Raw genomic sequence first — 17141 nt, forward strand, 5'->3', positions numbered from 1 at the left:
TCTGTCCATCACTATCTCCCTGACTTTGCTCAAGCTCATGTCCATTGAGTCAGTGATATCATTCAATCATCTCCTCCTCTGTCACCCCTTGCCTTCAATTTCCCCCACCATCAGGGTCTTTTCCAATAAGTCAACTCTTTGCATTGGGTTGGCCAAAGTATTGGAACTTCGGCTTCAGCATCAATCCTTCCAAAGCATATTCAGTGTTGATGATACCACTTTAATGACAGAAAGTGAAGAAGAACTAAAGAGCTTCTTGATGAAGGTGAAAGAGGAGAGTGAAAAAACCTGGCTTAAAACTCAATATTCAAAAAACTAAGATCATGGCATCTGATCCTATCTTTTCATGGCAAATAGACTGGCACAAAGTGGGCACAGTGTCAGATTTCATGCTCTTTAGCTCCAAAATCAGAGACTGCAGCCACAAAATTAAAATATGCTAGCTCCTTGGCAGAATATCTATGTCAAAGTGAGACAGTGTTTTAAAAAGCAGAGAGAGTTTGCATTCCCACCAACAGTGTAAGAGGGTTCCCTTTTCTCCATACCCTCTCTAGTATTTATTGCTTGTAGACTTTTGGATTGCAGTCATTCTGACTGGCGTGAAATGGTACCTCATTGTGGTTTTGATTTGCATTTCTCTGATAATGAGTGATGTGAGACAGCAAAAGAGACACAGATGTATAGAACAGTTTTTTGGACTCTGTGGGATAGAGAGAGGGTGGGATGATTTGGGAGAATGGCATTGAAACATTTATAATATCATATATGAAATGAATTGCCAGTCCAGGTTTGATGCATGATACTGGATGCTTGGTGCACTGAGATGACCCAGAGGGATGGGTACGGGGAGGGAGTTGGGAGGGGGTTCAGGATGGGGAACACGTGTATACTTGTGGCGGATTCATGTTGATGTACAGCAAAACCAATACAATATTGTAAAGTAATTAACCTCCAAATAAAATAAATAAATTTATATTTAAAAATAATAAAAAATAAAAAACAGAGACATCACTTTGCCCACACAGGTCCATATAGTCAAAGCTATGGTTTTTAAAGTAGTCATGTATAGACGTGTGAGTTGGACAATAAAGAAGGCTGAGAGCTGAAGAGCTGATGCTTTGGAACTGTGGTGCTGGAGAAGACTCTTGAGAGTCCCTTGGACAGCAAGGAGATGAAACCAGTCAATCCATATTAGGTGACCTGGTATTCCCATCTCCTTAAGAACATTCCACAGTTTGTTGTGAGCCACACAGTCAATGGAGAAAGGGAAAATTTTACCCACCTGAATAAGAGTTCCAAAGAATAGCGAGGAGAAATAAGAAAGCCTTCCTAAGTGATTAATGCTAAGAAATTGAGGAAAACAATAGAATGGGAAAGACTAGAGATCTCTTCAGGAAAATTGGAGATAGCAAGGGAACACTTCATGCAAAGATGGTCAAAATAAAGGAAAGAAATGGCATGAGCCATAAGATATTATGAGAGGTAGCAAGAATACACAGAAGAACAATACAAAAAAGATCTTAATGACCCAGATAACTACGATGGTATGGTCACTCACCTTGAGCCAGACATCTTGGAGTGTGAAGTCAAGTGGGCCTTAGGAAACATTATGTGAAAAAGATACTGGAGGTGATGGACTTCCAGCTGAGCTATTTCAAATCCTTAAAAATGATGCTGTTAAAGTGCTGCACTCGATATACCAGCGAATTTGGACAACTCAGCAGTGGCCACAGGACTGGAAAAGGTCAGTTTTCACTCCAATCCCAAAGAAAGGCAATGCCAAAGAATATTCAAACTACTGTACAATTTCACTCATTTCACATGCTAGCAAAATAATACTCAAAATTCTCCAAGCAAGGCTTCAACAGTATGTGAACCAAGAACTTCCAGATGTTCAAGCTGGATTTAGAAAAGGCAGAGGAACAAGAGGCCAAACTTCCAGCATCCGTTGGATCTTAGAAAAAGCAAGAGAATTCCAGAAAAACATCTACTTCTGCTTCGTTGACTACACCAAAAGCCTTTGACTGTGTGGATCACAACAAACTGGAAAATTCTTAAAGAGATGGGAATACCAGGCCATCTCACCTGCTTCCTAAGAAACCTGTACGCAGGTCAAGAAGCAACAGTTAGAACTGGAAATAGAACAATGGACTTCTCAAAATTGGGAAATAAGTATGACAAGGCTGTCTATTGTCACCCTGCCTATTTAACCTCTATGCGGAGTACATCATGGGAAATGCTGGGCTGGATGAAGCACAAGCTGGAATCAAGATTGCTGGGAAAAACATCAATAACCTCAGATATGCAGATGACACAACCCTTATGGCAGAAAGTGAAGAAGAACTAGAGTCTCTTGATGAAGGTGAAAGAGCAGAGTGAAAAAGTTGGCTTAAAACTCAACATTAAAAAAACAAAGATCATACTATCTGGTCCCATCACTTCATGACAAATAAATGGGGAACAATGGAAACAGTGACAAACTTTATTTTGGGGGGCTCCAAAATCACTGCAGATGGTGCCTGAAGCCATGAAATTAAAAGACGTGTGCTCCTTGGAAGAAAAGCTTTGACAAACCTAGATAGCATAGTATCAAACAGAGACATTACTTTTCAACAAAATTCCACCTTATCTAAGCTATGGTTTTTCCAGTAGTAATGTATGGATGTGAGAGTTGGACCATAAAGAAGGCTGAATGTGGAAGAGTTGATGCTTTTGAACTGTGGTGTTGAAGAAGACTGGGGGAGTTCCTTGGACTACAAGAAAACCAAATCAGTCAATCTAAAGGAAATCAACCCTGAATATTCTTTGGAAGGACTGATGCTGCAGCTGAAGCTCCAATGCTTTGGTCACCTGATGCCAAGAACTGACCCATTTGAAAAGACCCTGATGCTTGGAAAGATTGAAGGCAGGAGGAGAAGGGCATGACAGAGGACGAGATAGTTGGATGGCATCACTGACTCAATGAACATAAGTTTGAGCAAGCTCCAGGAGATGGTGAAGGACAAGGAAGCCTGGCATGCTGCTGTCCATGGGGTCTTAAAGAGTCGGACACAACCAAGGGACTAAACAACAATACACAGTTAAAAACGTTAGCAGAGTCAATGAAGCAGAATTCTGTCACCCAAAAAATCCTTTAAGCTAGGCTTCAGCAGTACATGAACCGAGAACTTCCAGATGAACAAGTTGGATGTAGAAAAGGCAGAGAAACCAGAGATTAAATTGCCAACATATGCTGGATCATAGAAAAATATGAATAAAATGTAAAATTTCTATTTCAAATATAAATCTGAGGTAAGTGAAGCAGAAAAGGTAAATTGATGAAAATATTTTTAAATTGTCTCCTTAGGAATTAAATGTTAATCATTTCCTTTCAGATCAAAAATTAATTATTTGGGCAGAGTTGCCCTATGTGAACATCTGGGATATTGTTCTGTGTAGCTAGCAACAGAATAGTATATTTCAATCAGTTTTAAATGCATCATTTAAATCTAAATTATCATATTTCCAGTAAAGAAATCACATTAGAGGAAAAGTTTACTTTTTTGGTAGGAGATCTATAAAACAAAATTGCTGCAATGAAATAATCAATGAAAATTCATAATGTGGAGAGATAAAATGTTCATATCTATAGATTAATAATTACTTGAATAAAAAATATACTGACAGAGTGACATCAGGAAGACGGTGACCTAGCCCTTGTTCTCCCATAGAAACACTGATTTAGAATCCAGTAAAGTGTTGCAGTACCATAGATGAGTACACAGCTAGGAACAGCCATATTAAAATTTATAGCAGTGCAATTTCATTTTTCCTGTATTAGCAACTCCCCCAACCTGGCACAACTCAATGCTGGAAGAGAATGGCCAAGGTGGTGAAGGCTCCATTGCAAGAAAGAGAAGGATGAAGCATGTATCCAATGAACTGACTTTTCAGGGGCTTCTTTAGGAAATGGTTTCTGTCTTAAATAACTTGGGGTGCTCTCAGAACTAGGATAGTATGGATGTCTGCGACCAGTAAGAATGAAGGAAAGTGAGGATCTGTTCAGTTCAGTTCAGTTCAGTTTCTCCGTCGTGTCCGACTCTTTGCGACCCCATGAATCACAGCACACCAGGCCTCCCTGTCCATCACCAACTCCTGGAGTTCACTCAGACTCACGTCCATCGAGTCAGTGATGCCATCCAGCCATCTTGTCCTCTGTCTTCCCCTTCTCCTCCTGCCTCCAATCCCTCCCAGCATCAGAGACATTTCCAATGAGTCAACTCTTCACATGAGGTGGTCAAAGTACTGGAGTTTCAGCTTTAGCATCATTCCTTCCAAAGAAATCCCAGGGCTGATCTCCTTTAGGATAGATTGGTGGATCTCCTTGCAGTCCAAGGGACTCTCAAGAGTCTTCTCCAACACCACAGTTCAAAAGCATCAATTCTTTGGCGCTCAGCCTTCTTCACAGTCCAACTTTCACATCCATACATGACCACAGGAAAAACCATAGCCTTGACTAGACGGACCTTTGTTGGCAAAGTAATGTCTCTGCTTTTTAATATGCTATCTAGGTTGGTCCTAACTTTTCTTCCAAGGAGTAAGAGTCTTTTAATTTCATGGCTGCAATCACCATCTGCAGTGGTTTTGGAGCCCCCCCACCCCATGCCAAAATAAACTCTGACACTGTTTCCACTGTTTCCCCATCTATTTCCATAATGTGATGGGACCAGATGCCATGATCTTTGTTTTCTGAATGTTGAGCTTTAAGCCAATTTTTTCACTCTCCTCTTTCACTTTCATCAAGAGGCTTTTGAGTTCCTCTTCACTTTCTGCCATAAGGGTGGTATCATCTGCATATCTGAGGTTATTGATATATCTCCCAGCAATCTTGATTCCAGCTTGTGTTTCTTCCAGGCCAGCATTTCTCATGATGTACTCTGCATAGAAGTTAAATAAGCAAGGTGACAATATACAGCCTGACGTATTCCTTTTCCTATTTGGAACCAGTCTGTTGTTCCATGTCCAGTTCTAACTGTTGCTTCCTGACCTGCATACGGGTTTCTGAAGAGGCATGTCAAGTGGTCTGGTATTCCCATCTCTTTCAGAATTTTCCAGTTCGTTGTGATCCACACAGTCAAAGGCTTTGGCATAGTCAAGAAAGCAGAAATAGATCTTATTTTTGGAACTCTCTTGCTTTTTCAATGATCCAGCAGATGTTGGCAATTTGATCTCTGGTTCCTCTGCCTTTTCTAAAACCAGCTTGAACATCAGGGAGTTCACGGTTCACGTATTGCTGAAGCCTGGCTTGGAGAATTTTGAGCATTACTTGACTAGCATGTGAGATGAGTGAAATTGTGTGGTAGTTTGAGCATTCTTTGGCATTTCCTTTCTTTGGGATTGGAATGAAAACTGACCTTTTCCAGTCCTGTGACCACTGCTGAGTTTTCCAAATTTGCTGGCATATTGAGTGCAGCACTTTCACAGCATCATCTTTCAGGATTTGAAACAGCTCAACTGGTATTCCATCACCTCCACTAGCTTTGTTCTGGAAAGTGAGGATAGTGGTTTGCTGTGGCCAGCATGGCTTGACACAATCTAGAGAAGGTGAACCACTTCAGAATTCTTCTTGAAGGGGATGGGAGAGGAGTAGAGCTTGCACCTGGTGCTCTGGCTTTTTGCAGGGCTACCCAAAGGAATGGTATCTGTCTCATCTGATTCAGGGTACTAAGGGGGAAAGTGCTTCAGACAGAAAACAAAGGGAACAAGAGATTACCTGAAATGAATTTGGCAAGCTTCACTAATTGTGAAATTCTACATTCAAGGCCAGAGAAGCTGCATCTTCATTTTCAAAAGGAAAAGATTTCAGAGGCCCCCAGAATGCCTAGCCAAGATACCTTGTGAGAATTTTGCCTCATATAAAGACTGGGCCACAATAATGTAAAGCAATTATCCTCCAATTTAAAATAAATTAATTAAATTTAAATAATTAAAAAAGAAGGCAGAATGAGCTGTGAACTACCCATTTAAGAAAAAAAAAAAAAAGAGTGGGAAGGTTGGCTTTTTTTTTTTTTCCTTTCAAAATCCTGGATTTTAACATGAAGTCACAAAACACAAAAAGACGCAGGAAACATGGCTCAAAGGTAGAAAATAAATCTCTAGAAACTGACCCTAAAGAAATGGAGATATTACTTATATGAACAAATAATTTTTAAAAATGTGATAAAGATGCTTCATCAGTTCAAGAGGATGATTCATGAACAAAATGAGACTGTCAACAAAGAGAGAAAACACAGAAAAGAATCAAACAAGGACATCCTTGGAAGTCCAATGGTTAAGAATCCACCTTCACATGCAGGAGACATGGGTTCCATTCCCAGTTGGGAAACTAAGATCCCATATGGCTCAGAGTAACTAAGCCCATGCTAATATTATTTAATCAGAAGATCAAAAGGCAAAAATATGAAAAAGAATGAAGAAATCCTAAGGAACTTAGAGAACACCAATAATTATATCAATATGCATATTATGGGGAAGAGAGACAGAAAGGGACAGAAAGCTTATTTGAAGAAATAGTAGCAAAAACTTTCCATATCAGGGGAAAAACTGACACTCGGAAACTAGAAGGCCAACACACTCTAACTAGGATGAACAAAAGAATCCACATTGAAAGATATTGTAATCAAATTGTCAAAAGTCAAAGATAAAGAGAGAAGTGTGATAGCAGCAAGGAAATAGTGATTTGTCTCTTACAACAGAAGCATCATACAACTAACAACAGGTTTCTAAGCAGAGATGTTGGAGGCCAGAAATGAGTGGGATGATAAAGCAAAAAGAAAAAAAATTGTCAACCAAGAAAGCTCTTAACATATCTGGCAAAACAATTCTCCAAAAAAGGACAAATAGAAGCTGAAGGTGTTCATCACCACTAGACATGTCTTACAAGAAATGCTAAAATGTGTCATTAAAGTTGAAACAATGGGGCACAGAACAGCAACACAAAAGCGCAAAAGTATAAAGCTTGCTGATATAGGTAAATATATAGACGAATCCAGAATAATACAGTAATGTAGAGGTGGTGCATAAACCACCATTACCTCTAGCATAGAAATTCAAAGATAAACTGACAAACCTTTACCTAGATTATCTAAAAAAGACAGAGAGAGAGAGAGAAGGCAGGGACTTCCGTGGCAGTCCAATGGTTGAGACTGCACTTCCAATACAGGGGGCATGTGTTTGATCCTTGGTCAGGGAACAAAGATCCCACATGCCATGCAGCCAAAACACAACAAATAAATAAATGGATGAAAAGGTGTACAAGAAAGTCTCACTCAAAATAACAAATGCTATTTAAAATTTTTTAATTAAAAAAGAGAAAATTCAAATGAAAAACAATCAAAAGTGAAGATGAAACATTACAACTCACACCACAGAAATACAAAAAATGTTGAAGCAACTACTATGATGTCAACAAATTGTATAGCATAGCAGAAATGGATAGACAAGCTGTTAGGACTGAATCATGAAGAAACAGAAAATCTCACAAACCAAAAATGATAAGTTGTCAAATCAGTAATCAAAACCCAACAACAACAACAAAAAGCCTAGAACCAGATGGTTTCACTGGTGAATTCCACAAACATATAAGGATTAGAAACATTGCCAATCCTTCTCAAACTCTTTTGAACATATGCAAATTTATCAATGCAATATACCACATTATTAAAATGAAAAGCAAAAATCAACACAATAGATGCAGAAAAAGCATTTGACAAAATTAGAAATTCTTTTTGATAAAAACACTTCTATATTACTCAACATAATAAAGTGATATATGACAAACCTACAGTTAATCACACTCAAAGGTGACAGTCTTAAAGCTTTTCCTCTAGGATCAGGAACAATAAGAATGCCCACTCTTACCACTCCTATTCAATATAGTACTGGAATCCTAGCCCCAGCAGTCTCTCAGTGGCAACCCACTCCAGTATTCTTGCTTGGAAAATTCCATGGAAAGAAAAGACTGATGGGCTACAGACCCTAGGGTTGTAGAGTTAGACACGACTGAGCATGCATACACACATAAAAGAAAAGGAAGAAGTAAAAAAGTCTTCTTGCACATGCTATGATCTTATATATGGAAAACCCTGAAGACCCTACTGAAAACTGTTAGAACTAATCAGTGAATTCAGTAAAGTTGCAGGATATGAAGTCAACATTAAAAAATGATTTGCATTTCTGTACTTTAAAAACAAACTGTCTGAAAAAGAAATAAAGAAAACAATCCCATTTTTCTCACAATAAAATGATAAAATGCTTAAGAATAAATTTAACCAATGAAATAAAAGTGTTTATATTAATCTCTCAAAGACAATGATGAAAATAATTAAATAAGGCATGAATAGCTATTTAGTGTCCATGAATCAGAAGTATTAATACTACTATTATCTCCATAATATCCAAAGCAGTCTGTAGATTCATTGTAATTTCATCAAATTCTATCAAATTCTAATGGCATTTCTTACAGAAATACAAAAAAATCATTCTAAAAATCCACATGGAATTAGAAAAAGACCCCAAATACCCAAAGAAGTTTCAAGAAAAATGGAAAATTCTGAACACATTAAAATTTCTGATTTCAAATCATAATACAAAGCTAAGATATCAAAAGAATATTGTACTGGCATAAAAACAAACACATAAACCAATGCAACAGAATTCAAAGCCCAGCAATAAACCCATACATATATTATCAGCTAATATTTGACAAGGGAGCCAAGAATACTCAGTGGAGAAGGATAGTCTTTTCAATAAATAGTGTTAGGAAAACTACAAATTCACATGCAAAAGAATGAAACAACACCCCTATCTTTACCACTCATAAAAGTTAACTTTAAGTGGATTAAAGACTTCAGTGGAAGACCTGAAAGCATAAAACTACTAGAATTAAACTTAGAGAAAACACTCCTTGAGAACGGTTTTGGGAATGTGATTTTTCAAATGTGACACCAAAAGCACAAGCAATAAAATAAAAAGTAAACTAATGGGACTACATCAAAGTAAAAAGCTTTTCTGCACAGCAAAATAAGTATGAAAGGAAACCTACAAAATGTGAGAAAATATTTGCAAACCATATTTCTTAGAAGGGGTTAATATCCAAAATATGTAGAGAACTCATACAATGCAATAAAAAGAAAAGCAACCTGGTTAAAAGTGGGCAGAGGAACTGAACAGACATCTGCCAAAAGACATGCAAATGGCCAACAAGTGCATAAAAGGTCCTCAACATTACCATGACACTATTGGAGTGAATGTAAACTTCTACAGTCACTGTATAAAACAGTGTGGAAGTTCTTCTATATATTAAAAATAAAACTACCATATGATCCAGCATTGCTACTTCTGAATGAAATGAAAACAGAATATCATAGAGGTTTCTATACTTCATGTTTATTGCAGCATTATTTACAATATCTAAGATGTGGAGACAAACTAAGTCTCCATCAACTGTTGAATGGATAAAGAAAAAATAAGTATACACACAAAGAGCTGACCCTTGAACAACATGGGAATGGAGCACTGACCCCCATCCCACGCGGCCACAGTTGAAAGTCCATGTACAACTTTGCAGTTGGCCTTCCACATCTGCAGTTACATGTTCCAGGATCCAACCAAGCATGAATCATGTGGAACTGTAGCAAATACTTACTGGAAAATATACACATATCAGTAGACCAATGAGTTCAAACCCACGTTGTTCAAGTGTCTACTGTATACACATCACTTTAAGTGCAGCGCTTGAGTGATATATACATATACACATACAATGGAATACTATTCATCCATGAGAGGAAGTAAATCCTTGTATTTGCTACCACTGAATGGATCGTGAGCACATTATGCTGAGTGAAATAAGACAGACAAGATAAATACTATATGAAATCACTTATATGTGGAATGTAAAAAACAAAAACAAAAAACTAACACATAGAAACAGAGTAGAAGGATGGTTTTTAGGGGGCAGGAGGTTGGGGAAATAAGGAGATGTTGCTCAAAGAGTACAGATTTCCAGTTAGAAAATGAATCAGTTCTGGGGAATCTAATGCACAACAGTATTAATAGAGTTAACATAGCCATATTACGTATCAAAAAATTGCTGAGACATTAGATTCTATATGTTTTCTAAAGAAAGGTAATTATGGGACTTGATGGAGGTGCTAGACAGTGCTATGGTAGTAATCTATTTCAATATATGAGTATATAAAATCAACATATTGTATACTTTAAACTTACACAGTATCAATTATATCTCAATGAACCTGGGGGGAAATATTGAGTATAGACCACATCCATTCAGGAAGCTGATTTTTAAAATCCTGGATATGTAGGTGTAGTTACAGCTACCATGTAGGGAAAATGTATGGTTCAGTAGAAAACTTTGCACTATCTATGTAGTTACTCTTCTGTAATTCTATGGGAGATATTTTGCAACTTTTTCAATTTTCAACAATAGATAGTGACACAAAATAATTCTTGTCTCTAGACATACAAACTCTGTTCTGTAGAGATTCAGTTGACTTTCCTAGATAGTTTTGTCTTCATTTGCACATTCATATCAACATTTTTTCACTCTAAATAAATCTGTACTTTTTCACCCTTGTCCTGTAACCTGGTTGGAACACTCTGTTACTACTTGTAACTTATTTCCTCATTAATGAGTTATATAATATTTTTAACTTGTGTTCATTAAAAAAAATAAAGATTGGTCAATAGGTATCTAAGACAATGTTAACATCACTAATCATTAAGTTTTGTGCTGGTCTCAGCTTATTAATAACCAATGGTGTGGTTGGACCAGCCCTTGTGTTCATATTTTGACTGTGGAAGCTCCTCAAAAACAGAAATATTCAATACAATCACTATATTAACCAGAAGCCCCATTTATAAGTTTTTATTCAAAAGAACTGAACTGATTTGGGATCTCAAATAGATATAGCCATGGGGTGGAAAGAACCTAAATACCCTCAATAATTAGCAAAAAGAAAATATGTAAATACACACAGTGGAGTACTATTCAGTCATAAACATGAAATAAATCTTGTCACATACTACAATGTGGATGACCCATGAGCATATTTTGCTAAATAGAAAAGTCAGTCATGAAAGGACCAATGTTGCATGATTCCACTTAAATGAAGTAGCCAAAGAAGTCAAACTCACAGAAATAGAAAGTAGATTGCTGGTTAGCAGGGCCTTGAGGAAAGGAAATGGAGAGTTCGATGGGTAGAGAGTATCAGTCATGAAGGATGAAAGTTCTAAAGGGCTACTGTGTAATTAACTTCCCTGGTGGTTCAGGCGGTAAAGCATCTGCCTACAATGTGGGAGACCTGGGTTTAATCCCTGGGTCAGGAAGATCTCCTGGAGAAGGGAATGGTAACCCACTCCAGTATTCTTGCCTGGAAAATCCCATGGATGGAGGAGCCTGGTAGGCTGCAGTACTCTTGCCTGGAAAATCCTACGGATGGAAGAGCCTGGTAGGCTACATTCCATGGGGTCACTAAGAGTCGGACATGACTGAGTGACTTCAATTTCACTGTGTGATTATAGTTAATAATACTGTCCTGCACACAATAATATGTTAAGAGGATAGATCTCATGTTATATGTTGTTTACTATAAAAATACTTTAATTCTGAAGAAAAAAATAAAACAGTGTAATTTGTAATACAAGCTGAAAAATCAGAGTCATTGTGACAAACACTTTGTGCCTGGTAGTGGGAAGTAAATATTTACCATAAATTTGTTATCAAAATCCAATAATGATGGAGCAACGTTTGGTAAACTGAAAACAGAGTCAAATTCTAGTTAGAGAAGACAGGGTAAAAAGGTATTAATTAGGTTGAAATATAGTTAAACATTTCATATTAATCACTTGGTTTGGTGTATTGTGCTGAATATGTTAGCATATATTTTTTCAAAATATAAATATAGTGAGTATTGAGTAACAAAAATCATTGATGCTGATATGTTTAAATAGTGCTGCCTTTACAGAGAGGGCTTCCCAGGTGGAGTTAATGGTAAAGAGCCTGCCTGCCAATGCAGAAGACTGCAGAGGGAGACACGGGTTCAATCCCTGAGTCAGGAAGATCCCCTGGAGGAGGGGACAGCAACACACTCCAGTATTCTTGCAAGGAGAATCCTATGGGGAGAGGAGCCTAGTGGGCTACAGTCCATAAGGTCACAAAGTGTCGGACATGACCAAAGGGACTTAGCACGCACTCATGCCTTTACAGAGAACTCATGATTGAGGAGAACTTCACTGAGATAGATATTCCTAATGGACTGAAATCATAGATGACATAACTATTGGCCAGAACTTCAGGCCTGGGTCCTGGAATAACTCTCAGATGTGTCTGTGAGACAGAATATAAGAATATAGTTTAATTAGGTAAATACATATGACACTTGTTTCATGCTCCCTAAGGGCATGAGGAGGTCATTCCCACCCTGTCCACTTAATAAGTATTCCCTGGTGAAATGCTCTAAAACAGACAACCACATTTGTGATACAGGAAAACCACTGTTCTCTCTTTCATGAAATGATTCAAAACCATTCTTAGTGATTTCTGATATTAAAACAGGGCTCAAGAGACACTATGAATAAATGACTTTTTGTAACCGCATGGTATGTGTAATCATAGAAGTCCACACCCAGCAAGCATAGATACACAAAAGCCCACTTGGTTCTCTTCTTCAAACACTCTCTCCTCCACATGAGGAGGAGACAGTCATGACCCACAGGAAAGATGTGGCCCATCCTGAAATGCTTCCAAGAGGCAACGTTGGAGAAAGAGAAGACTATTAAAGATAGAGCTATCAGAGCATAGAATTGCTCACCATTGGTTTTTCTCAACTCCTCCACCAGGCAGCGGGCTTCCTCTTGAACTCGGTCCTCAATGCTCCTCTTCCCCATCCCGAAATTTCTCAGGGTCATGAGGGAGAAGCGCCGCATCTCCTTCCATGTCTTCCCATTGCTGAAAAGGATTCCTACCAGGAGGAGAAATAGAACTAGGAGGGAGGTCCTAGGGAAGGAGAAGGAAGCTGACACTTGGCAGCCCCCAACATGGACCAAGCTCTGCTGGAGAGCTCTTCAAATTCCTGTTTCCATCCTGCCCACTCCCACTGCCAATGCTTAACACATACCATTTGTTACATTAGCTCTTTCAGCCAATGGAAATGTTCCTCTTCCAGAAAACTCTTCTCCCAGATCAATCAGGGCTTCTTTCACTGCTTCATATCCATGCAAGACCACGATGGGCTTCATGCCAAAATACACAGTGAACACAGGGCCATAGACTTTTGAGAGCTGTGAAGGGAGTCACACATAATAACAAAAGAAGTCAATATTTGAAACTACATTGTGCCTGAGGCAGAATGTATTATCATCCTACTATTATGCTCTCATTCTGCCACATACAGCCTAAATATTCCTGAATTTAATAAATAAGTATGATGGTAATTGAAAAGCAGAGACATTACTTTGCCAACAAAGGTCTGTTTAGTCAAGGCTATGGTTTTTCCAGTGGTCATGTATGGATGTGAGAGTTGGACTGTGAAGAAGGCTGAGTGCCAAAGAATTGATGCTTTTGAACTGTGATGTTGGAGAAGACTCTTGAGAGTCCCTTGGACTGCAAGGAGATACAACCAGTCCATTCTGAAGGAGATCGGCCCTGGGATTTCTTTGGAGGGAATGATGCTGAAGCGGAAACTCCAGTATTTTGGCCACCTCATGAGAAGAGTTGACTCACTGGAAAAGACTCTGATGCTGGGAGGGATTGGGGACAGGAGGAGAAGGGGACAACAGAGGATGAGATGGCTGGATGGCATCACTGACTCAATGGACATGACTCTGAGGGAACTCCGGAAGTTGGTGATGGACAGGGAAGCCTGGTGTGCTGCGATTCATGGGGTTGCAGAGTCAGACACGACTGAGTGACTGAACTGAACTGAACTGAACTGATGATGGTAATTGTTACCGTTTCCATTTCCATCTGTTATGCTAGGCAATGGCCCAAGTAACTGGTACCCAGATTACGATGAATTCTCATATCAGCACCTTCAGCAGGTTTATTTGCCCGGCTTATAAATAAGGAGTATATCATGAGAAATGCCGGGCTTGATGAAGCTCAAGCTGGAATCAAGATTGTCAGGAGAAATATCAATAACCTCAGATATGCAGATGACGCCACCTTTATGGCAGAAAGCAAAGAGGAAGTAAAGAGCCTCTTGATGAAAGTGAAAGAGGAGAGTGAAAAAGTTGGCTTAAAGCTCAACATTCAGAAAACAAAGATCATGGCATCCGGTTCCATCACTTCATGGCAAATAGATGGGAAAACAATGGAAACAGTGACAGATTTTATTTTCTTGGGCTCCAAAATCACTGCAGATGGTGACTGCAGCAATGAAGTTAAAATGTGCTTGCTCCTTGAAAGAAAAGTTATGACCAAACAAGACAGCCTATTAAAAAGCAGAGACATTACTCTGATGACATAAGTCTGTCTAGTCAAAGCTATGGTGTTTTCAGTAGTTATGTATGGATGTGAGAGTTGGACCATAAAGAAGGCTGAGTGCTGAAGAATTGATGCTTTTGAATTGTAGCATTGGAGAAGACTCTTCAGAGTACCTTGGATTGCAAGGAGATCAAACCAGTCAATCCTAAATGAAATCAACCCTGAATATTCATTAGAAGGACTGATGCTGAAGATGAAGCTCCAACGCTTTGGCCACTTGATGCAAAGAGGTGACTCATTTGAAAAGATCCTGATGCTGGGAAAGAGTGCAGGCAGGAGGAGAAGGGGATGACGGAGGACAAGATGGTTGGATGGCATCACTGACTCAATGGACATGAGTTTGAGCAAGCTCTGGCAGATAGTGATGGACAAGGAAGCCTGGCATGCTGCAGTCCACAGGGTCACAGAGTCAGACACGACTGAGCAACTGAACAACAACAACAATAAATAAGGAAACAGGCTGTGGAATTTCATTTCCTTTCCAGCGTCCCATGGCTACTACATAGATTTAAATTTGAAACTCTTATTCACCTTCTGATCCTTAATGAGCAAGGCATCAATCCCCGAGGTCCACCTTTAAACCATCACCTAGCTGGCTGCTTCAGAACCACATGCAGGGTTCTTCCAATGGGAATTCATATTCTCTAGCCCTGTGATGTGGAGAAGGCAATGGCACCCCACTCCAGTACTCTTGCCTGGAAAATCCCATGGATGGAGGAACTTGGTAGGCTGCAGTCCATGGGGTCGCTAAGAGTCGGACACGACTGATTGACTTCACTTTCAATTTTCACTCTCATGCATTGGAGAAGGAAATGGCAACCCACTCCAGTATTCTTGCCTGGAGAATCCCAGGGATGGGGGAGCCTGGCGGGCTGCTGTCTATGGTGTCGCACAGAGTTGGACATGACTGAAGCGACTTAGCAGCAGCAGCCCTGTGATAAATACTAGAATTCCATATTTTAAAAAATGAATTCAGATAACTCTAACGCCCAGCTTAGTTTGAGATCCAATGGTGTCACTAAGACAGACAGGGAGGAAGCATCATAGAGGCAGCGTCAGGACATGCATATCTCACGGAGGATCAATATCTTCCATTCTGCATTATTTACTGGGTACAGACAGGAGCTTCCTGCAAAATCCAAATGAGTGCTTCTGCTGCCAGTGGGACCCTGACTGGTGACTTCTTTCCCTCATTCACTCATCCTTGTGCTGAATGCAGAGCTATTTCCTTAATAGCAACCACAATGTACTTCTTCAGAAAAGTTCTATTTTCATGGCCATCTGAACAAAACACACAGCTTATATAGTAAAAGACTTCTGCAAGGAAATCTCTATCACAAAAAAAACTTACCATTGACTTTCAGTCCCAAATCATAGCGAAAGGCTGTGAAACAAAAAAGGGAAGTAACACATGCAGCTTTTGCCACTTTATTATTTTGTTTCTATTACTTGTGCAAAGACAACTATTTCTCTGCTCACAAAACACATTACTTCTTTTCTCTACTTATGACAATGACAGGCCAGAAAAGGCAACAGGAATACCAGAATTTACAGGGAATAATTTGCTGATCTGTTTTAACAATGTGCCCAGGACTTCCCTGGTGTTTCAGTGGTTAAGAATTCACCCACTGATGAAAGTTCAATCCCTGGTGCAGAAAGATTCCTTGTGCCAAAGGGCAACTAAGCCTGTTTTCCACAACTCCTGAGTCCATGTGCCCTAAAACCCATGCTCCACAAGAGAAGCCACCACAACAAGAAGCCTGTGCACCACGACTAGAGAGTAGCTCCAATCTGCCACAACTAGTGAGAGCTGTGCACAGCAAGGAAGACCCAATGCACTATTGTAAAGTAAAATCAAGTAAAAATAAACATTTTTTAAAATAAATAAATAAATAAATACAAACTAAAAGGTAAAAGAAAAAAATGTGCTCAGAGAAATATATATTACTTTTAAAACTGGACTTAAATATAAATTTATTTATTTTAATTGGAGGTTAATTACATTGGAAAAAAAAAAGATTTGACAACATAGTTGACCTGCAAAAAAACTGGACTTAGTTTACTTACCCTTTTCAAGCCCCTGGAGGAGCATAAAGGCTACTTACATTGGTTAAAGATTTGCTGATGTTCTTAACATCTAACTGTAGGATATTTCCAAGAATCGGGAGAGGAGTGGGGCCCGGCGGGAGCTTCCCTTTCCCAGAGCTCTGTTTCCAGAGTGAGAGGAGAAGCAGGCAGGAGAGACAGAGCACCAGGACCACAACCAGATCCATTGGCGCCTTCTCTTCTTACTCAGACGACTGTGAGCCTGAAATCTAAGTCCCTGCTGATTCAATATGGGTCTCTCTGAGGACTAAAGATATCAATCAATCACATCCACTTTATACTCTATTCTGAGTAGACTTTGGCCACTGATAAAGATAAAATTAAAGTGTACTTTGGTCTTGTTTTCCCTCTGTCCAGTAATAACTTTGGAGATTGTCATTTACTTGTACTGGGCTGGGATCCATGTTTGATAATTTAAAAAAAAAATTTCCATTGTGCAGTCAGGATTGGGAACCATTGAAATAAATAATTTGATGCCAAAAAAAACAGC

The 17141-nt window shown here is 39.0% G+C and overlaps 1 protein-coding gene across 2 annotated transcripts in view; it reads right to left on the reverse strand.

Annotated features, from left to right (window-relative positions):
- LOC102188304 (cytochrome P450 2C9) overlaps window positions 1–16853 on the reverse strand; it is a 46777-nt gene extending 29924 nt beyond the window's left edge. Inside the window, exons 1-3 of one of the 2 annotated variants that reach the window (XM_018041339.1) lie at window positions 16651–16853; window positions 13179–13341; window positions 12873–13022 (exon numbers count right to left, since the gene is read on the reverse strand). In XM_018041339.1, the coding sequence (XP_017896828.1) occupies window positions 12873–13022; window positions 13179–13341; window positions 16651–16818 (481 nt within the window). In that variant the 5' untranslated portion in view covers window positions 16819–16853. The remainder of the gene's footprint in view (window positions 1–12872; window positions 13023–13178; window positions 13342–16650) is intronic. The other variant, XM_018041338.1, reaches the window with a different exon arrangement.

The sequence above is a fragment of the Capra hircus genome, chromosome 26 (assembly GCF_001704415.2).
Source record: "Capra hircus breed San Clemente chromosome 26, ASM170441v1, whole genome shotgun sequence".
Lineage (NCBI taxonomy): Eukaryota > Metazoa > Chordata > Mammalia > Artiodactyla > Bovidae > Capra > Capra hircus.